General features: G+C 47.3%; 5 protein-coding genes across 10 annotated transcripts in view; 4 read left to right on the forward strand and 1 right to left on the reverse strand.

The window, feature by feature from the left end:
- Nucleotides 1-4,426, forward strand: part of LOC120901018 (beta-1,4-glucuronyltransferase 1) — an 85,365-nt gene extending 80,939 nt beyond the window's left edge. For both annotated transcript variants that reach the window (XM_040308699.1, XM_040308700.1), the window contains exons 8-11: nt 986-1,251; nt 1,338-1,513; nt 1,586-1,719; nt 1,821-4,426. In XM_040308699.1, the coding sequence (XP_040164633.1) occupies nt 986-1,251; nt 1,338-1,513; nt 1,586-1,719; nt 1,821-2,018 (774 nt within the window). In that variant the 3' untranslated portion in view covers nt 2,019-4,426. The remainder of the gene's footprint in view (nt 1-985; nt 1,252-1,337; nt 1,514-1,585; nt 1,720-1,820) is intronic.
- Nucleotides 4,427-6,079: 1,653 nt separating this feature from the next.
- On the forward strand, nt 6,080-11,609 carry LOC120899684 (beta-1,4-glucuronyltransferase 1-like). Of its 4 annotated transcripts, none has more exons than XM_040305792.1 (3): nt 6,080-6,730; nt 7,263-8,205; nt 10,454-11,609. In XM_040305792.1, exons 1-3 carry the CDS (start codon nt 6,513-6,515, stop codon nt 10,646-10,648), a joined length of 1,356 nt encoding a protein of 451 aa, XP_040161726.1. In that variant the 5' UTR covers nt 6,080-6,512; the 3' UTR covers nt 10,649-11,609. The 4 variants fall into 4 exon arrangements, with proteins under 4 accessions (XP_040161726.1, XP_040161727.1, XP_040161725.1 ...); XM_040305793.1 differs by lacking the exon at nt 7,263-8,205 and adding an exon at nt 9,444-10,386; XM_040305791.1 differs by lacking the exon at nt 10,454-11,609 and adding an exon at nt 8,273-8,753 and having other exon boundaries at nt 6,081-6,730.
- LOC120899687 (protein obstructor-E) lies at nt 10,734-12,643 on the reverse strand. Its single transcript, XM_040305798.1, has 3 exons — nt 12,419-12,643; nt 11,472-11,548; nt 10,734-11,394 (listed from the first exon to the last, which is right to left on the reverse strand). The coding sequence occupies exons 1-3, from the start codon at nt 12,480-12,482 to the stop codon at nt 10,879-10,881; spliced, it is 657 nt and encodes a 218-aa protein (XP_040161732.1). The 5' UTR covers nt 12,483-12,643; the 3' UTR covers nt 10,734-10,878.
- A 996-nt stretch (nt 12,644-13,639) lies between these two features.
- LOC120899682 (zinc finger protein 467-like) lies at nt 13,640-16,479 on the forward strand. Its single transcript, XM_040305790.1, has 2 exons — nt 13,640-14,082; nt 14,151-16,479. Exons 1-2 carry the CDS (start codon nt 13,870-13,872, stop codon nt 15,870-15,872), a joined length of 1,935 nt encoding a protein of 644 aa, XP_040161724.1. The 5' UTR covers nt 13,640-13,869; the 3' UTR covers nt 15,873-16,479.
- Nucleotides 16,480-16,582: 103 nt separating this feature from the next.
- On the forward strand, nt 16,583-19,939 carry LOC120899685 (1-acyl-sn-glycerol-3-phosphate acyltransferase beta-like). Of its 2 annotated transcripts, XM_040305796.1 has the most exons (5): nt 16,583-16,945; nt 17,004-17,208; nt 17,274-17,407; nt 17,776-18,315; nt 19,835-19,939. In XM_040305796.1, the coding sequence occupies exons 1-5, from the start codon at nt 16,918-16,920 to the stop codon at nt 19,837-19,839; spliced, it is 912 nt and encodes a 303-aa protein (XP_040161730.1). In that variant the 5' UTR covers nt 16,583-16,917; the 3' UTR covers nt 19,840-19,939. The 2 variants fall into 2 exon arrangements, with proteins under 2 accessions (XP_040161730.1, XP_040161729.1); XM_040305795.1 differs by lacking the exon at nt 19,835-19,939 and having other exon boundaries at nt 17,776-18,379.
- Nucleotides 19,940-19,972: the final 33 nt, after the last annotated feature.

The raw sequence follows: 19,972 nt of genomic DNA on the forward strand, positions 1-19,972 counted from the left end.
TTTCAACCCGCCTCAAGTCGGTTTGAGTTTGTCAGTACTTTTGTGATGTATTGAAAATCATGCCTACAGAACTGAAAAAATATTGTTATGCAAACAAATCATTTCACAGCTGTTGAAAAACATACTGCAGACGTGAATAATGATATGCACATTCAAACGCGACGTGGAAACCCCTGTATAAACAATTCAACCTAAACAATTAAGAAATAATCAATACAGGGGTTTCCGAGTCACTTTCGAATGTGTGCATCATTATTCACCGGCTGCAAGATGTTTTTCAACAGCTATCAAATGGTGTTTTTGCATCGTAATACAATTTCAGTTCTTACTCATGATTTTCAACACATCACAAAGAACTATCAAAGTCAATCCAGCATGAAACGTGTTGAAAATCATGTGGAAGAACTGAAAAATAATTGTGAGGCAATTACTACATTTAACAGATGTTGAAAAATATCTCGCAAGCAATGAAAAATATTGGAAATTGACTCGGAAAACCCTGAAATTGTGGGACAGATTCACAAATATTAGGGAAATTGACAATGCAGGGGTTTTCAAGTCACTTTCGCATGTGCACATCATTATTTACCGCCTCCAAGATGTTTTCAACAGATGTCACGTGTTGTATGTGCATCAAAATAAAATTTCAATACTTCCACATGATTTTCAACACACCACAAAGAACTGACAAACTTAATCCAGCTTGAGATGTGTTGAAAATCATGTGAAAGTATTGAAATTTTATTATGATGAAATACACCATTTGACAGCTGTTGAAAAACATCTTGGAGGTGGTGAATATTGATGTGCACATCTAAAAGTGACGTGGAAAACCATGCAAATCGCTGAAAGCATTCAAAAAATGTCGAAAAACTATGACAAAGTATCTTTAAAACTGCCGAAATCCTTAGTAATCTCCTTCTCTGGCGCTCTGGCGGCACTCTTCCATACTAATGCTAATCCTTCTTCTCCCTCCCAATACCAGGTTCCTAAACACAATCAAGTATTAGACACGCCGTACAACTGCTCGCTGGCGATACCGTACTTCAACGTGTCGGCGGCGCAGCTGTACAAGACGCAGAAGAAGCTGCTCTACCCGGTGAACGTCGGGCGCAACATTGCCCGCGATGCGGCGATGACCCATTTCTTTCTAGCTAGCGATATTGAATTGTACCCCAACCCTGGGCTGGTGCACAAGTTTCTCGAAATGATCGCCCGGAACGAGCCGGTGCTGCAGCGTAAGAATCCCAGGTATGTGGCGCTTGGTGTCTAGCTTGGTGCGTTTTGGTGAGCATTGTCTGACGAGCGGGTTTCGCTATCTCTCTCCCTGCTTTCAGAGTCTTTCCTCTGCCAATATTCGAGGTAGATAATAATTCACCGGTGCCGCGTGATAAGGCGGAACTGCAGGAGCTGCTGCGCAGCGGGAAGGCGATCCCGTTCCACAAGCGCGTCTGCTCGAGCTGCCACGGCGTGCCGAAGTCGAAGGAGTGGATCGCTGCCAACGAAACCGACGGTATGTCCTTTAAGCAAGAGATTTTCTTTAACATTAGGAAGAAGACTAACTCCATGCTTTTTATTTCGCTAGATTTGGGCGTGTTTCACATTGGCAAACGCATCGGGTACTTCGTGCACTGGGAACCGATCTACATTGGCACGCACGCCGATCCACACTACGACGAGCGGTTAAGCTGGGAGGGGAAGAGTGATAAGATGACGCAGGTAAGCTTGGATGCAATTTCAATGAGTGTCCTTTTCTCTAACAAATCCAATTAAAAATCCAACTTTTTCCACCCTTTCTGCTTTCCAACTACCCCCAAAAGGGCTACGCACTGTGCGTCCTCGACTACGACTTTCACATACTCGACAACGGGTTCCTGGTGCACAAGCCGGGCATCAAGGTGCTGAAAAAGGACCCGAAGCGGGCGATGCTCGCGGCGAAAACGAACCAACTGATCAAGAAGATCATCTACCCGGAGCTGCAGGTCATGTACGGAACGCGCAAGGGCTGTGCTGTATAGTTGAAGGGGAAACAACATTAGTATAGGGCCGGCGACACCGCTGGCAACGGTAGTACTAATGGTGGCGGTAGTAATGGTGCTAGTGATCCTGGTGGTGGTGGTATTATTGGTAGACGCTCGCGGACCATGATCTCATCGTCCTTCGGGTCGGCGGCGGTCGGCTGGTCCTCGCTGTCGCTGCTGTCGGCGGCACCGGGCGGCCCGCCGTACCGGGCGCACGTTAGCAGCCGGCGCAAGAAGGGCAAACCGAGGGGCTACGTACGCCGCCGCTGAATGCCGATGACGGGCCGATGAGCGCACGGTCCGTGGCCATGGGGTTTTCGAGGACCCCGTATGGAAGTCTGCAGGGTATAAGAAATCATATTTTCGTAAGTGTAAGTAAGTAAGTAAGCCAGTCAGTCTGCGCGTGTATGTGTGCCGAGATACGTGCGTGTATGTTTCTCTCCGTGTGTGTCTGTTTTATGTTTATGCATCCACCAAGCACAATGACTCGGATTAAGAACAAATAGCTATTAAAGAGTGCGTCCAACAGCGATCGAACTTCTGCTCCGCTGCTGTGGTGGCAGTGGGGAAGCTCTAAATCGCGGGAACGAAAGGGGGTGGATCCCGTTCCTGGAAGTGATATTACCTGAGGACACTTTAGTTACGATTTTAATTCGATAAGAAGATGCGAAGGCAGAAGTTCCCCAGGGGCCTAGTGATAGAATGTATGTCTGTCTGTACTGAGAGTTGGGAAAGGAGAAGGACATGATCAGGTGAAGCTTTTTTTCTTCATTAAATCCTTCTTCTGCGGTAGCACATTGTGCATCACCACAACACTGCACACTGCAAGGGCGCACGATAGAAGCAGCAACACCTTAGTCGCATAGTCGCATTCATTCGATGGTTCAATGTGTTTCGATGTGTGGATAGGAGAAGCGGATAAGTGTGCACAGGTGTGGCAATTTTATTCAATGTGCATTGTGCAATAGGAATGGTTTACTTTACCAAACGCCTCCATAGCAAAGCTAGCCACTGATAGGGATGATTTTATAGTAGAAATTCGTCTTTTGGTTCTTCTTTTACACAACAATTATACATGGTCAAACCAGTTTTTTAAACAGCAGACTATTTTTTTTAATATTAACCAGCTGGAGTAAGTCTTACCACTCAGTTGCCCTGGATTTGTCATTGGTCTTGGTCTGCACAGTTTATACTGACTGTTTATTGGTGTGCTTTTTTGTTCGAGCTCTAAACCGGTAAAAGAGTTCTCTATGTATGGCCCATTTATTTAATCCGCTTATTTACCTTTTTTAAATCAGTGTTCCAGCATAGCTGACCTATACATCTGTTTGCAAAGATCAACAGTTCGTTTACCTAAATGCAGGAACCTTAAATGTAATGGACGATAAAACTGAAGCATTCAATTATGCGCACTGTATCATACAATAACTTGGTAAACATTTTACAAAAAAAAAAATAAAAAAAACGCACAGTTTTGTGTGAAGAATGAGGCGAAACTCGGCAACAAATAATCACTAATGTTAACAAGAAACAAGGAAATGACCAAGCACTGATCTAAAATATGTTCGCCGGAAGACGCCCGAGTTCTGAGCTCCTCGGGCGTGTTTAAAGCAAACGAGAATCTCGCAACGGAGATGAACAATGTTCAATACAAGGAAATGGAAGGAAATGGAAACGAAACAAAACAAAAAGACATGTGAGCAACAATAATTTTACCCTCCCCCCATACATCGTACTCACTAAGAAAGAAGCATGCATTTTTAATGCGTTTGATGCTTATTACTCTGATGTTTATTTATTGATTTATTGTACATTTCTTTCTTTTTTACTTGGTTTATTTTTGTTGCATTCTTTTGCACACTGAATCTCACTCTTGTTGTTCATTTATATGTCAATTAAATTCCTTTCCTTTTTGTGTGTTTGTGTTTTTTTTTTACAAAGAATCTTATCAAATTAAGAATCATCTAACTCTTTACTAAGCTTTATACTATGTTGCTCTGTCTTTTCTGTTTAAGCTTCAAGCAAAAATATGCATAACACAACAACTAGTTACATATCGAAACATAAACCAAGTAGTGTGATAACAATAGCTATTCTCTTCCAAGTTTCTCGATACCTACGAACAAAATACCATTTCTATTAGCATTATCCTAGCGGCTTCTATTTTCTTTGCCCATTACTCGTTCAATACATCATATTACGGTTCATTTAGCCAAAACAGGCAAAAAACAAACACACACTCTGTATAAAAAATTGAACGAAAACAAGCAAAGTAATTTTCAACACACACAAGCACACCCAGCGGTATCGGTAGCGGTTGTTTATTTTACGTCTCCATAGTAAGTGCCTTATTCGTACGAAGAAAAACTAAAACTAAAAAACATAACACGCGCATAAGTATGAACCAAAACATGGGCAAAACATGTGAAAAAAGAGATGGAAAATGGAAAATGAAAACAATTGATGAATGAAAAGGAATGAAACAAAAAAAAGTCCAAACAAATTGAAATCAATTTAGAAAGCATAAAAAACAGAAATTAAAACAAACAAAAAACACACGAAGCGTATAAAAAAAAACAACAACATGGAAGAGTGATCAAGAGAGAACGAAAGTAAAACCTAATACTCTCCCTTAAAACAAATTCAAACTGTTTAACACAAACAAACACTTACAATATGAAGCAGCATGATTACCGAAATGCTCGAAACCTTTTCTCTCCCTCTCTCTTTCTCTCTATTGCATGATACACTAGCGGATATTTTAATCACTATACGAGCATTAGTTACGTACTGTTTATTCACTATTTTCTAACCACTCTCTCTCTCTCTCGCTCTATCCTTTTATGTAGCTTTCGAAAAATTACGTTAACCTTCTGTACATATATTGTAGCGTTAGGGGTTTAAGTTAATTACTATCATCGAAGGTATCTTGCTAATTAAAAGCTCGACAAAGTTAGCTCGCTAGGACAGAGATCCCGTTCCATTCTGCAAATTCTGCTGGTTCATTTCATCACTCCCATAGACAGATACATACACTGTAACGACAGCAGAATGGAGCGTAGCACACTATCGTTTATACTATTCATTGTACATAGCCGACAGAGCGTTAGGGCAATTTGTGTTTTCTGTAGGGATCCTGAGTTAGTTGTTGGTAATGGTTTTTTGTTTGTTTGTTTTAAAGCGTTCGGGTAGCTTGCAGATTTTGGCAGATCTTACGTTACAGTACGAACCAATCACAACAGAACTAATATCCAGTACCAGAAGCGAAACGAACAAAGTAAGGACGGAGGTGTAGAAGGAAACTAATTGTGTACAGGTCTAAAAATGGAAACAAAAACGAAGGAAATAATAGGAGGGAGGCTGACACGGAGAAATCATCGGGAGTAATAAATGTATTTCCATAGAAGTGTTCCTTTTTTAAAGAATGTGCGAAAGTTCGTCAATTTCAAACAGTAGTTAAGGCCGCTTGTTCATGATGACTCTCGCTGGAATAGCTTGAATGATGATCGTTACTATAAGAGATCAAGAGATTCTTCAAAAAGCGTGGATATCTTCAAGATCAAGAGATATTCCCGGTTTGGAGTGGTACAAAACCTCAGTTTTTCTTGAATTGAGAATGGACCTAGAAGAAAATGCCAGTTGTCTCCAATTCCAATCTCACCTACAGGATCCGAACCCATGACGAGCATGTTGTCAAACCGTGCGTTTAACGGCTGTACAATGGAACCCGATAACCGATTTGTTATCAATAGCCCATTATTAATCAACATCCACGCACAGATTTCCCAAGTGATGATGCGTAAGCTACCACGACTCCGTTCGATAATTTCACAAAACAAAACACGCCGAAATCGATCAAACCCAGAAAATGACCGGTTCACCCTTGATTGCCGTCTCACAGACAGCAGCGGGGTGAAGGAAGGTGGTAAAAATTCCGATATGAAACTGAACGCCACCCTTATCTTATCGGTGCACACACCGTTTGAGTATCGCAATGAGAGAGCGAAAGAGCGAGTGAGCGTACGATAAGCCAGCCAGGTTGGCCAGGTCTCACTAACCGATCATTCAGAACCTACCGTAATCAGTTGACAACGGTGACGCTGTGCGGTACGACTCCAGCGGCGGACGTGAACCATAAGGCCCCCCTTCTGCCTATTCCGAGGTGTTAATTTGTGATGCTTTTGTCACCGCATCGAGGCGCACTATTTGTTGAATTGTGGACGTGATCGATGTGTTAGAGTGGTCGTTGGTAGAGAGCTTCAGCAGCAGCAGCAGGAGGAGAGAGCAAAGTTTGAACGATTTCAATCAATTCAGCTCCCCTTTTTTCAATCGAGCTTGTGTCCGTGTGTGTGTGTGTTTGTGTGTGTGTGTGTGTGTAACGTACATGCATTGCACGCCAGACATTGGAATTCTCTCGCCTGTACGTCCGAAAAGACATCAGACTTGAATCCGCTGTTACGAGCGCTCCTAGTTTGATCGCACAACGATCAGATGACAGCAAACTATAAGCCGTTGCGTGCGGACGATGCGGAGATGATTGCACGCCGCTCGACTGTACTCCGGACGGTGTTGCTGCTAGTGATCTTGTCCTTTGTGCTGTTCTGTCTACTCGGATACTACTACCAGCCGGCGGGCGGTAATCGGGAATACGCACGCAACCAGTACCTGTTGGAGGGAGCCTCCCACGAAGCGCTGCTGCGCCGTCTCAAGTAAGTACTTCCGGCAGTGATATTCCAGGCGAGTGTGTGAGGGACATTGTGTGTTGATTGTAAAACATCTCCATGTAGTGTGAAGGTTGGAGAGGTAGTGGAACCGGCTGAAGTTATTTGCACGGTGAATGTTTTACCACGCTGTACCCTAATCAGACATTTGTTATCAGTTGGTGAGGGCGAAGTCGGTCTGTTTTGGCGTTGTTTAATGCCCCAAATAACACTCCACGATACAGGGTATTGTGCAGCGTCACATGAGGCTGCCTCATCATGACCAGGCTTTTTCATGCTTTTAGCTTCTCCAGGTTTTTTGGAGGCAGCATTGAATGAATTGCTTTACCGGTTGTGCATTTAGAGCTGCACGGCTTTTGCAGGCTCTTATCAAACAGTGCGATAAGAGTACCTCTAACCCCCACCAAGCTCTCTTCACACACGCCGGTTGACTCACGCCGTCATCGATTGAATCAATTAGCAACACTTTAACTGTTGAGCTCATTCTCTTTCCTCTCTCTGTCTCTCTTCCCATTCGTAGAACAATTCTGAACTGCAATACCCCGTCGAATGAATTCCAGCTTGAAACGCACGGCGATCACTACCTTCTGCGTAACTTCTACGCTCCAGAGCGGATTGTTCACTGCTATGAAACCATAACCTACACCACGCATGGTGACTACACCTTCCTGGAGAATGTGGTCCCGTTGCTGGAACGTTGGCTGGCACCGGTCAGTATCGCTCTGTACGCGCCGGGAGTCGATCTTGACCGATCGGTAGCTCTGATCCAATATCTGTTGGAGTGTCAAGAGCAGAGAGCGCTGGTGCGTGACTTCGTGAGCTTTCATCTTTACTTTGAGTTTGAACATCTTCCGACGCAACCAGTATCGTACAACAGGGAGTTGCTATCCGTCCCTCTCGTGGATTGCACTAATGCGACGAACGCCTGGAATTCACTGCTCCGCAACGTTAAAACCTCAATACCTACCTTCCGGGCAGCCAACAACCTAACCTACCCCGTGAACGTGGGTCGTAACATTGCGCGCAGTGCGGCCGGCACACACTTTGTACTTGCGAGCGACATCGAACTCTACCCAAATCCCAACTTTATCCCGATGTTCCTGCGCATGATCGCGCACCCCTTCTACCAGTACACACTGCACAGCCCCTCCGTTTACGTACTCCCAGTGTTTGAGGTCGCAGAAGACGTCCCTGTACCGGTGGATAAGGCCCACCTGCTCGAGGATCTCCAAAGCGGTGATGCGATAAAGTTTCACGAGAAGATATGCTCCAACTGTCACACGGTTCCGGGCTACGTAGAATGGCTAGCGGTAGTGAAGGATGACTACACAATGGACATACATGTGACGGCACGACGGGAAGGTGCGTACGCATCCTGGGAACCGATCTACGTCGGCACAAAGCACGAGCCAGAGTACGACGAGCGGTTAAGCTGGGAAGGCAAGGCGGATAAGATGACACAGGTTTGGTCTTTGCTCTCAATACCTCCAAGAAATCATATTTAATTCGTTTCTTTCTGTCCTTTATTAGGGCTTCATTATGTGCATCCTGGGTTACGACTTCCATGTGCTGGATAATGGGTTTCTTGTTCATCGGCCCGGCATTAAAACGATCGCGCAAGCGAACCGACCGCCCCAGCAAGCGAAACAGCGAGCCTTTATGAGGAAAACGATTGCACGGGAGATATCCACTCTGTATGGTGATCGGGAAGGATGCAAGATATAACCCGAAGGACTTCCCCAGTCTCCCGTATTTTTCATATTCTAGTCAATTCCTGATGGAAAACACGCCTCCTTATTTTCTGGATGATCGTGAGCTTTATTCATACTGCTGCTGCAATCGTGAGGTGCCTATTACATTCCTTCTTAATTGTTGTTATTAATCTTAATAAGTCATCGAAGCCTCCATAGCAACGTTGCCAACTTCTCCTAACCATTTGAAACATTCCACCGAGTGAATCAAGTAGTCCATTATTTAATTCGAAATCTTGTAAGCGGCTGCGTCCACACGATGTGGAGATGATTGCACGCCGCTCGGCAGTACTCCGGACGGTGCTGCTACTGGTGATCTTGTCCTTTGTGCTGTTCTATCTACTCGGATACTACTACCTTCCGGCGGACGGCAATCGGAACTACGCACGCAACCAGTACCTGTTGGAGGGAGCCTCCCACGAAGCGCTGCTGCGCCGTCTCAAGTAAGTACTTCCGGCAGTGATATTCCGGGCGAGTGTGTGACGGACATTATGTGTTGATTGTAAAACATCTCCACTCCATGTAGTGTGGAGGTTGGAGAGGTAGTGGAACCGGCTGAAGTTATTTGCACGGTGAATGTTTTACCACGCTGTACCCTAATCAGACATTTGTTATCAGTTGGTGAGGGCATAAGCGACTTGTTTTGGCTGTGTTTAAGACCCCAAAAAATACACTCCATGATACAGGGCAATGTGCAGCGTCATCATGACAAGGCGTCTTTATGAATGATTTTTTTCTCTACTTTTTTTTAGGAAACTTTTAATGAATTGCTTTACCGGTTGTGCATTTAGAGCTGCACGGCTTTTGCAGGCTTTTATCAAACAGTGCGATAAGAGCACCCCAAACCCTCTATCAATCTTTCCACACAAGCCATTATTGATTGATACAATTAGCGACACTTTAACTGTTGAGCTCATTCTCTTTCCTCTCTTTCTCTTTGCGATTCGTAGAACGATTCTGAACTGCAACACCCCGTCGAATGGATTCCAGCTCGAGACGCATGGCGATCACTACCTACTGCGTAACTTCTACGCTCCAGAGCGGATTGTTCACTGCTTCGAAACCATAACCTACACCACGCATGGTGACTACACCTTCCTGGAGAATGTGGTCCCGTTGCTGGAACGTTGGCTGGCACCGGTCAGTATCGCACTGTACGCGCCTGGAGTCGATCTTGACCGATCGGTAGCTCTGATCCAATATCTGTTGGAGTGTCACGAGCAGAGAGCGCTGGTGCGTGACTTCGTGAGCTTTCATCTTTACTTTGAGTTTGAACATCTTCCGACGCGGCCAGTATCGTACTACAGGGAGTTGCTATCCGTCCCTCTCGTGGATTGCACTAATGCGACGAACGCCTGGAATTCACTGCTCCGCAACGACAACTCCTCAATACCTACCTTCCGGGCAGCCAACAGCTTAACCTACCCTGTAAACGTAGGTCGTAACATTGCGCGCAGTGCGGCCGGCACACACTTTGTACTTGCGAGCGACATCGAACTCTACCCAAATCCCAACTTTATCCCGATGTTCCTGCGCATGATCGCGCACCCCTTCTACCAGTACACACTGCACAGCCCCTCCGTTTACGTACTCCCAGTGTTTGAGGTCGCAGAAGACGTCCCTGTACCGGTGGATAAGGCCCACCTGCTTGAAGATCTCCAAAGCGGTGATGCGATAAAGTTTCACGAGAAGATATGCTCCAACTGTCACACGGTTCCGGGCTACGTAGAATGGCTAGCGGTAGTGAAGGATGACTACACAATGGACATACATGTGACGGCACGACGGGAAGGTGCGTACGCATCCTGGGAACCGATCTACGTCGGCACAAAGCACGAGCCAGAGTACGACGAGCGGTTAAGCTGGGAAGGCAAGGCGGATAAGATGACGCAGGTTTGGTCTTTGCTCTCAATACCTCCAAGAAATCATATTTAATTCGTTTCTTTCTGTCATTTATTAGGGCTTCATTATGTGCATTCTGGGTTACGATTTTCACGTTCTGGATAATGGATTCCTTGTTCATCGGCCTGGAATTAAAACGATCGCGCAAGCGAACCGACCGCACCAGCAAGCAAAACAGCGGACCTTTATACAAGAAACGATTGCACGGGAGATATCTACCCTATATGGTGATCGGGAAGGATGCAAGATATAACCCGGAGGACCTCTTCATTCTCCCTTTTTCTCGGTACTTCCCATATTCTAGTCAATTTCAGATGGAAAACCTTCCCCCGCGTGTATTCTCTTGGTGATCGCGAGCTTTATTCATACTGCTGCTGCGATCGTGAGGTGTCAACTACATCCTTCTGTTTATGTTGTTATTAATCCTAATAAGTCATCGTAAATCGAGTATTAGAAAGTAGATGTCCACGCTGTGAAGCGGCCCTAAGCACACCCAGTCACGTTGGCGACACCGTCGCACGCGTTGATCAGCTCGTTGAACGCTTGCTCCGGTCCGCAGAAGTTCACCCGCGGCCTATCGTCCACGCACAGGAAGTACTTCTGGCAGTCGTTCGGGGCGCGGAAGAAGCGAACCGGCTGCACCAGACCCTGCGCCTGCGCCGGACACTTGAAGCCCAGGTACGCCTCCGCATCACAGTCCTCCACCAGATCGGGCCAATCGCACTGATACGTGGCCGAATTGAAGGCTAGCCCGGTGGGGCAGTCAAGCACATAGGCGGTACCACCGGCACAGTTTTTAAACTGTCCACAGTTGGCCCGATCACCGACCTTGTAGTAGCCGAACTGATGCGGACAGTCCTCCGTAGGGATGGGGGGTTGCGTGCGCGTACGGCTACCACAGTCGACGTCGATCGGATACTGGCAGGGGTAGGTGAAGAGCGATACCTTGTCGTTGAACAGCAACCCGTCCGGGCAGAGCTGTCGCCGTGGCTCACCGTCCTGTTGTTGCAGAAGGAAAGCGTTACTGTGAAGTTGCTAGGACAAGACATGATCATCGGAGTCGGAACCACACTTACCACACACTCGATGTATGCGTCACACTGGTCGGGGACGGGATAGCGACCATTTTTCTCCGGACACGATTGACTCTGTGCTGTGAAGCGATGCGAAAGATAGTGATAGTAAAGATAAGACGTATGAAGATTACACAAAAAGCTCCATTTTGGAGGACATTGAATTTTTGACTATGTATGATGACTTGATCACGGGATCACGCGAATTGATGCTGTTCCGTTTCCTGGTCGATTATAATTAACGTCTAATATTCCGTCCCACATTAAATCGGTGTTCAATGTCACTCCACGAGCGCTTGCATCGGAGTTTAAAATTAACACCTTCTCCGTGACTAATGGCGACGAACCTCATGCAAATCATGCAAATGTCTGAAAGCCCACCAGAAGAAAAAACAAACAGGAAAGCTTCAAAATATTCGACCTTGAGCGGTATTTATACATGATGCTCCACCCCCCGTGGATGTTGTTGTTCACGGTGGAGATGCCTGCATATTCGCCTCCCTTCTCTCATCCAACACACATGTGGGGCTCATCTTCCCACGTCCAAGGTAAACCGGTATCGTTCAAACAACCAAAGATTCATCCCACCGCACGTCTTTGAAAACGCACGTCTCCAATGCCCCAGCGTGGTGCATCTTCTTTGGTACGTCGTTAATCGTTGTTAATCAAAAATTTCCTAACCTTTGAAGAACGAACACCCACCACCGGGCGGCTAGAACGGAACGTAATTACGCTGCATGCAAAATGCGCTTACTATTGCACGATCGCTCCCACAATGTTATCCCCCCCACTCTCCGGCACCTAACGGGAACGCGAACACTTTGCACACTTTCGCTTTTGATGGGAGCTTACACACAACGCAACGAAATGGCCTTGACACCGTTGGAAAAGTCACGAGTTTTCCCCCGTTTTTTTGCGATAAAGAAATGCGCGAAATGTTGAGTAATTACCGTGATAGAACAGTGCCATCGTACAGAGCACGATCGCGGTGGCGATCTTTCCACGCGACAACATGGTTCTAAGCTTCGTCTAAGTATCGGGAATCACTTTACAGCAATGCACAAGCCACGCGAGTCTGTTACCGTTGGAGGATGAGCTTAAACTGTTCGCCTCCCAAAGGTGCGGCGCGGAGATGATCACGCGTTAGTGTCTGCTCTTCTCCAGGTCGTGGTGGAGCTTGATCAGCTCGTGGCGCAAACGGGGGAGGGATGCTCGAACTCATCAGCTATTCCGCGACATTTAGGTTTGTCGCCGTCTTGTAACAGAGGGCACAGGTGGTGGGATACCGATGGAGGGGATGATGATAAATGGTTTAAACGGGGTGGCGATCTTCTCAAACGTCGACAGACCGGATCAAGCACGTGCATTTTCATTCAAAAGCTCAGCAAACCGCTTTATGACGTCATTTTGTGGATGAAAACAAGTTCGGAATGGATTGTGGCGATTAGTTTAAGAGTGTTTTTGAAGGAGTTTTCGGGTGTGAAGTGAAATGAGAAAACAACCTTGAAAGCATGATTAATGAGAAATGTTTTAATCGGGCATTGCTCTTGTCTTTTTCCCCTTTGCGTTTTATACTTGTGTCCACAATAATTTAAGAAAGTAAAATTGAACAGATTTTTCTACATTGAAAGCAAAAATTTTCAAAAATAAATTTTTTTACAATATTTTCATGAATAAACTTAACAGAAATCATTGAAAAACTGTAACGACAATTTCAAAAGCAGCATGCTGTCAGTATCAATCCTGGTTTTCCACACCCTCAGTCACACCATGCTGTATGCACCATGTGCATGGTACAGTCTTTTTCGTGCTGTCAGTTCTGTACCAAGAACACAGTAAATGCCAATAAAAATAACACTAAGTTTTCTAACGAAAATTCAAAATTCACAAAACAGCACTCAAATAAGTGAAAAATATATATTCTACAAATCTGATAAATTTTATATGCCAATAAAAAAAACACTAAGTTTTCTAACGAAAATTCAAAATTAACAAAACAGCACTCAAATAAATGAAAAATATATATTCTACCAATCTGATAAATTTTAAAAATATTTATTTCATCCTAAAACCAAAATTTTGTCACACCAACACACACAGCAGCGTTGCGTTCTATCCGTCCATCACTGTATGTTTGGCAGCGTAGCGCGTTTGACGTTTGCGTACGCTATTTGTGTGCAGCAGCAGCAGCAGCAGCTCCGTCCCTGTTTGTTTGTTGTGTTTTTGTGGCTTTTTCCTACAAAAAAACTTCTCCTCGGTGCCGTTTTACTGGAAGCAATTGTGCAATAAGCAGGTGGCAAGCGGGCGGTACACCCTTCGCCGGCGGAAAATCAACAGCAATGTGCTGATGGTGCAGGCAAAAACGGACACACGGCAGTACGAAGAGTAACACTGTCCCCGGATGCTTGAGGAGGGAACGACGCCACCGCCACCACCACCGCTGCAAGTGGGGATGAACATCGCTAATGGGCCGGCTGCAACGGCGGAGCGGCAACTTTGCCGGCTGTGCTTGGGACGGGACGGGGAGCTGGTGGACATTTTCGCGGCCCAGCAGCAGACGCCACACAGCGGAGAGTCACTGGCCGGGCGGATACAGGGCTGTCTGCAGCTGGATGTAAGTGATTCGTTACTGTTTGGGAAGTGCGTGTGTGGTTCATCCCTGTTTTTGTTTGCATTTTGTAGGTCACACAGCACGATACGCTGCCGAGATGGATCTGCAAGCCGTGTCTGGAGAAGGTGGACGACTTTGCCGCCTTCCGGGAGCGCTGCAAGCAAAACGAACGGAAGCTACTGCTCGGGGAGGAAGACATACTGCACACGAAGGATGGTCCGACAGTGGGACCGACTGGCGAGCAAACAGAGGAGGAAGAGGACGACGATGAGGATGAGGAGATGGAAATGATTGTAATTGATCCATCGCGGGACTATGAAAGCTCGAACGATAGCCTGCCGCATCGTTTCGAGCCGAGTGGTGTGGTAAATGGTGGCGATCCGGCAGCAGCACTACAGCCCGAACCGCACGCCGAAGAGGAAGAGCCCGAAGGCTCCGACGCTGAAGAAGGCGACGAGGAGGAAGAAGAGGAGGAGGAAGACGAACTGAAATGTGATACAGCGCCGGGTGGGACAGCGCCGAACGGGCTGCCGGACACCAGCTTCCACACGGCAGCGTCGAACACGGCGCCCCAAAAAACGGTCGTCTTCACCTGCAAGTACTGTGACGTGGCGTTCGCAGCCGCATCCGCCTGCCAGCTGCACGAGATGCAGGATCACGATCTGCTCGCACCGTACGCGTGCATCTTCTGCCAGTACAAAACCTCCATCCGGATGTTTCTCATTACGCACATACGGGATTCGCACGCGGTCACCCGGCCCTATATTTGTATCCAGTGCAATAAGGGCTTTTTGCGGCGGTCCGACCTGAAGAAGCACACGTTCGTGCATACGGGCGTGCGGCCGTACGCGTGCGACCAGTGCGGTAAGAGCTTTTCGCGCAACACGAATCTCAAGAAGCACATGCGCACCCACCTCGGGGTGAAGCCGCACGGGTGCGATCTGTGCCCGCGATCGTTCGCGAACAAGGCGGATCTGATACGCCACCGGAGCTTCCATCATGCACAGGAAACGCAGCACGCGTGCATACGGTGCGGTGCGGTGTACACGCAGAAGGACAAGCTGTACGATCACGAGCGGTACTGTATGGGGAAACCGTTGCCGTTCGGGATGGGTGAGATGGTGAAGCAGGAAGCACCAGCACCATTTGGGTTGAGTGTAGCTGCTCCCGTACCACCACCACAACCAGCGCAACTGCTGCAAGCCTCCGAACCGATTGTAAGCGAACAACCGCCAAGTTACGTTCCCGTACAGCCTGTAGCCGCACCACCTGTAGCAGTGACACCACCGTCGAGCAAAATCTACAGCTGCACCAAGTGCCCGAAACGGTTCCTCAGCAAGGCGAGCCTGCGCGCACATCAGGCCATCCACCCGGCCGAGGTAGACGCGCGCCCGTACGAGTGTCCCGTGTGCCGGAAGCAAATCGTCGGCAAGCGCGAGTACGATCGGCACCAGCAAACGCACAGCGAGCTGAAACCGTTCGGCTGTGGTACGTGCGGGAAGCGGTTTTCGCGGCGGGACAAGCTGCACCGGCACGAGCGCATCCATCAGCAGGCGGAGCGACACTTCACCTGCCCCACCTGTGCGGCCCGGTTCGTGCGGAAGGATGCTTACGAGTCGCATCTTAAGGTGCACTGCGCACCGCTGTACGGTGCGGTGCAGGAGATGGCGATGCCAACGATGCAACAACAGCCCCAGCAACAGCCACCATCACAACAACATTCCCTGCTGTACTCGATGATGGGTGGCGATGATGGGGCGCTGCTGGGGGTCGACCCGTCGCTTCGGATGTAAAGTGTTGGGCATACTGCTCTTCATTGTATAGTTAAAATACTCTCCTCCCCTTCACTTACATTTAGGCAAGTTAGAATACTTATTAAACTTATTGGTTAGCGATTAGAAGATCCGATTTTAAGAGGGAAAGCAGCAGTAAATGGGGAAGTTATCTTTTAAAACGCTGTTGAAAGCAAAAGGCAAAGTGTGTACGCTACTAACATACAAGTATAGATAATGGATTTTCAAACACTCCAGTCAATGGCCAAGACTCTTCGATCTTAAGCTCGTCTAAACTAACTAACTTCCCTTTAATTGTGTATAGTGTAATCCTTTTTAAACCCCTGCGCGCCATAGTGGTCTCTCGGTAACGTTTAGCGTATATTTATAAATGTTTTATTTATGTATAGATACTACGTTTAGCACAGGGACACACTTCGCCCTGCCTCCGCTACTCTTCACAGATCTCGCGGACAGGTGTAGCGTAACAACTTACAACAAAAACCAACTAGACTAATTGCGATTGATGTGTAAGCAAAATCCTCTATTTACACCACACCACCTGTGTTTCATCACGGTTAAAAAGGAACAAAAAAATACATAATTAAATCACAGTAAGAGCAAAAAAGGAGCGCCACATTGGACGCCGTTTTCCGGTGCCGGTACTTAAGGTTAAATGGGGGAAAGAAAAAACGCTGTAGATTAATACGTCGATAATAGGCATTTTGGGAGGGTTTCGTCTAACTCGTCTCATCGTGACCTAGGAGCGAGCGCGCGATACGTTCGATAATGTCGCTACCGGCTACGAAGAGTGGTGTGGTGTTCGGCGCGAAGTAATAACCTTATCAGAAGGTGAAGGGAGGATGAAGTGCGCCAATTTATGTGTGTGCCCCCCGCTCCCCTTTTGATGCTGGTTATCAGGCCCGCTAACAAGACCGATCGTTCAATTTTCGGGAGGGTATCACCGCCGAAAACAACATTACCGAACTGGTCGCACTCGCACTGGCATGACATAGTCGCCTTGCTACTACAGGCGCAGTAACACACACAATAGCACTGGTACACCATGGCCGGGTGTTTTCTGTGCAGCTTAGGTAAGTGAATTAAAGAAATAAGGCTCATTTTACTAACTAGTTTCCTTTCCTTTTTTAGGATGGATTGTGCGCTACTACCTGTACGCGTGTGCCGCCTGCTTTGGCATATTCGTGCTCCTTACCGTCCTCTCTAAGCTGGGCGAGCGGGGCAACAAGATTAAGTACTACAGCAAGTACGGCATGATTTACTTCGCGACCCAATCGTTCACCACACTGTTTGCGCCGTTCTCGCTGCTCCGACCGCGCAACATCGACAACTGCCGGTGAGCCTTTCCGGGGGGTTTAAAAAAAAGATATATAACTAATTATTGTTTTAAATAATGCACAGAATCATTGCCACGGTCATAGCACGCGCCTCGAAGCTGCTCGGCATCACGTGGGAGCTGCGGAATGCGCAAATTCTGCGCCAGGCGAAAGGTGCCATCGTTCTCACCAACCACCAGTCCTCGATGGATATATTGGGTGAGGGTGAAACAGAGAGAAAGAGGGTGTGGGACACACACACACACACACGCGTGGTTTTATCAGCAGGTGGAACTTTGGGGTTTGAATATATAAACCCCTTTTCCAAGGCGATAACGGATCGATTTTAAGGCGATAACGGATCTTGTTAATGAACTTTGGTTGCTTTCGTGGTGGTCTGATGTTGTAATATCTCAACCCACCTCTCCCATGGCCTTCCCTCGGAAATCGATACCCACTGTGGCGTGTGTGTGTGTGTGTGTGCTGCACCGGTTACGTGTGTTAAGGGAATTAAAGCGTTGTTCTCATCGATTTTTTGTAAATAACTGGATTAATATCGCTTCCCTCTTTTTTTGTTTTGCTTCTAGGTATGATGATCCTCTGGGACATACTGCGCAAGGTGGTGCCAATTGCCAAGCTGGAGCTCCTGTTCCTCTTCCCCTTCGGCCCGACCGCATGGCTGGCGGGTGTGCAGTACATAAATCGTAAAAATCGCCCCTCCGCAATGAAATCGTTCGACCGGTGTAAGCGCATGCTGACGGAGGACGGCGCGAAGATGTACATCTACCCGGAGGGTACGCGCTATCCCGAGCGCGGTATGCTACCGTTCAAGAAGGGTGCCTTCCACACGGCCATCGAGGCGCAGGTCCCGATCGTACCGGTTGTCTTCTCGCACATGTACTTCATCCAGTCGAAGCGGCACATCTTCGACGACGGGCACGTGATAATCGATACGCTCGAGCCGATCCCGACCGCCGGGCTGACGAAGGCCGATCTGGATCAGCTGATCGAGCGGACGCGCACGGCCATGCTCGCGCGGTACGAGGAGCTGAACCGGGAGGTGGACGACGGGCTGAAGAGCGTGCAGTGGGTCAATCGGGACCGGCCCCGGTTCACGGTGTACGAAGGTAAGAAGACGAACTGACCAAGGGGGAAGAATAAAAACAAAGACTAACACACACTCACCGAAAATCCGGAAGCTCTGTGAATGTTTAATTGATTGGGAATTAGCATCGGGGTTTTGGTTGGTGGTGGTGGTTGTTAAGGAGCGTCGGTCGTTGCGTGATGGTACTAACAAACGTCCCCACAAATAAGTGGAGCTTATTTGCTCACGAAACACACACAGAGGCGGACACGAGAAACAAATCAAACCACATTTATGCAAACATTGCCGTCTGAAGGTTGAACACAATGCTCAATTGGCCATAATCATAAGAAAACCGAAGCGCACGTCCGCGGCCAAGACGCGACGAATGGAGGGGGTGGGGGACACATACTCATAAACCGTTTGTTGGTTTTATCATCATTCGACTTAAACGGTTGTGATGTTGGTGGTGGTGGTGTTGGTTGAAGATAAAGTGGACGGATTGTACTTTTGCATGCACAATCAGGCACACGCGCACACACAGAGTGGTCTCTCCGTGCGGTTTAATGATGGGGCAGTTTTAAACCTCCCCCAGTTCCCACTCCCTAAACGGTTGCGCACTCCGGTTAAATGCTATTGATTGTTGATATCAAGACGGAATTGGTGGATTATCCGCTCTATTACGGATAGATTTAAACAAACCATTTTTGACTGGCATTTTTGGGGCGGCAAAAGCCATGGAATTTAATAGTGTTTTCTCCCCCCCTCTCTGTCTGTGCGTAAACACGTGTGCCTCCTCTCCACGCGCGCTTTTGGCTGCAGATGCGCGATTGACGCAATGTGTTTGTTGTTGCGTTTGCGCTTGCACACTTTTTTTGTTGTTGCTGAAGCAATAGGTTAGAAACACCTGAACCTCTCTAAGCTTATCCTTGAACTGACCGAACCGATCGCTTGAACATAACAAAGGCAACAAAAAAGCGAAAAAAAACAGAAGACGTACCTTTCGTAGTCATTATGAGGTGCTGGTGCGATGTTGCGCAGGTGAGAAGCGCTCTAAGCGCAAGCTGTTCTATCAAATCGCGTTTCTTTTTTGTGTACTTTTCTTACAAGGCGTTATCTTACAAGGCGTACAGCACAGCAGATAGAAGATAAAACAGGCGCTATCAACAACACCTTCTTTTTTGGGAGAGATCATTTAAAATTAAAAAAATGCATTTGTGAAGACAACTCACCGTGATCATCGTTTCCGTTGCGCTGAGCGTTGATTTTCGGCGGTAATCCGGACCGCTGATAACACGTTTTTTTGGTATTTATTTAAAACAAAAACTGAAACGTACGTAGTCCAATGTCCAAAATACAAACCGCAAGCAGCCAGTGGCCAGTGGTGATTATCCTTCGGCTGCGGAAGGAAGCACGTGGTCTAATCTTCACTTCCCGGGTCTCTTGTACACTCCCCAAACACATACACGCACACACTCCCTAACAAACGCCTACTGTGGTGAATATATGCTCTCCCCACTAATTCTTTTCTACTGTCTGTATCTGTGTGTGTGTCTTTGTAGAGTAACGGCGAGTGACGTTTCAACGGCGGCAGAACCTTGACGGCACGCACGCGCGCGCAACCGCGAACGGCGTGTGGTACCATCAGCGCCCCCTCCGGGGGTACGGACTGCGACCATTCACTCAGTCAACGGACTGCC

This window comes from Anopheles arabiensis, chromosome 3, assembly GCF_016920715.1.
Source record: "Anopheles arabiensis isolate DONGOLA chromosome 3, AaraD3, whole genome shotgun sequence".
Classification (NCBI taxonomy): Eukaryota; Metazoa; Arthropoda; class Insecta; order Diptera; family Culicidae; genus Anopheles; species Anopheles arabiensis.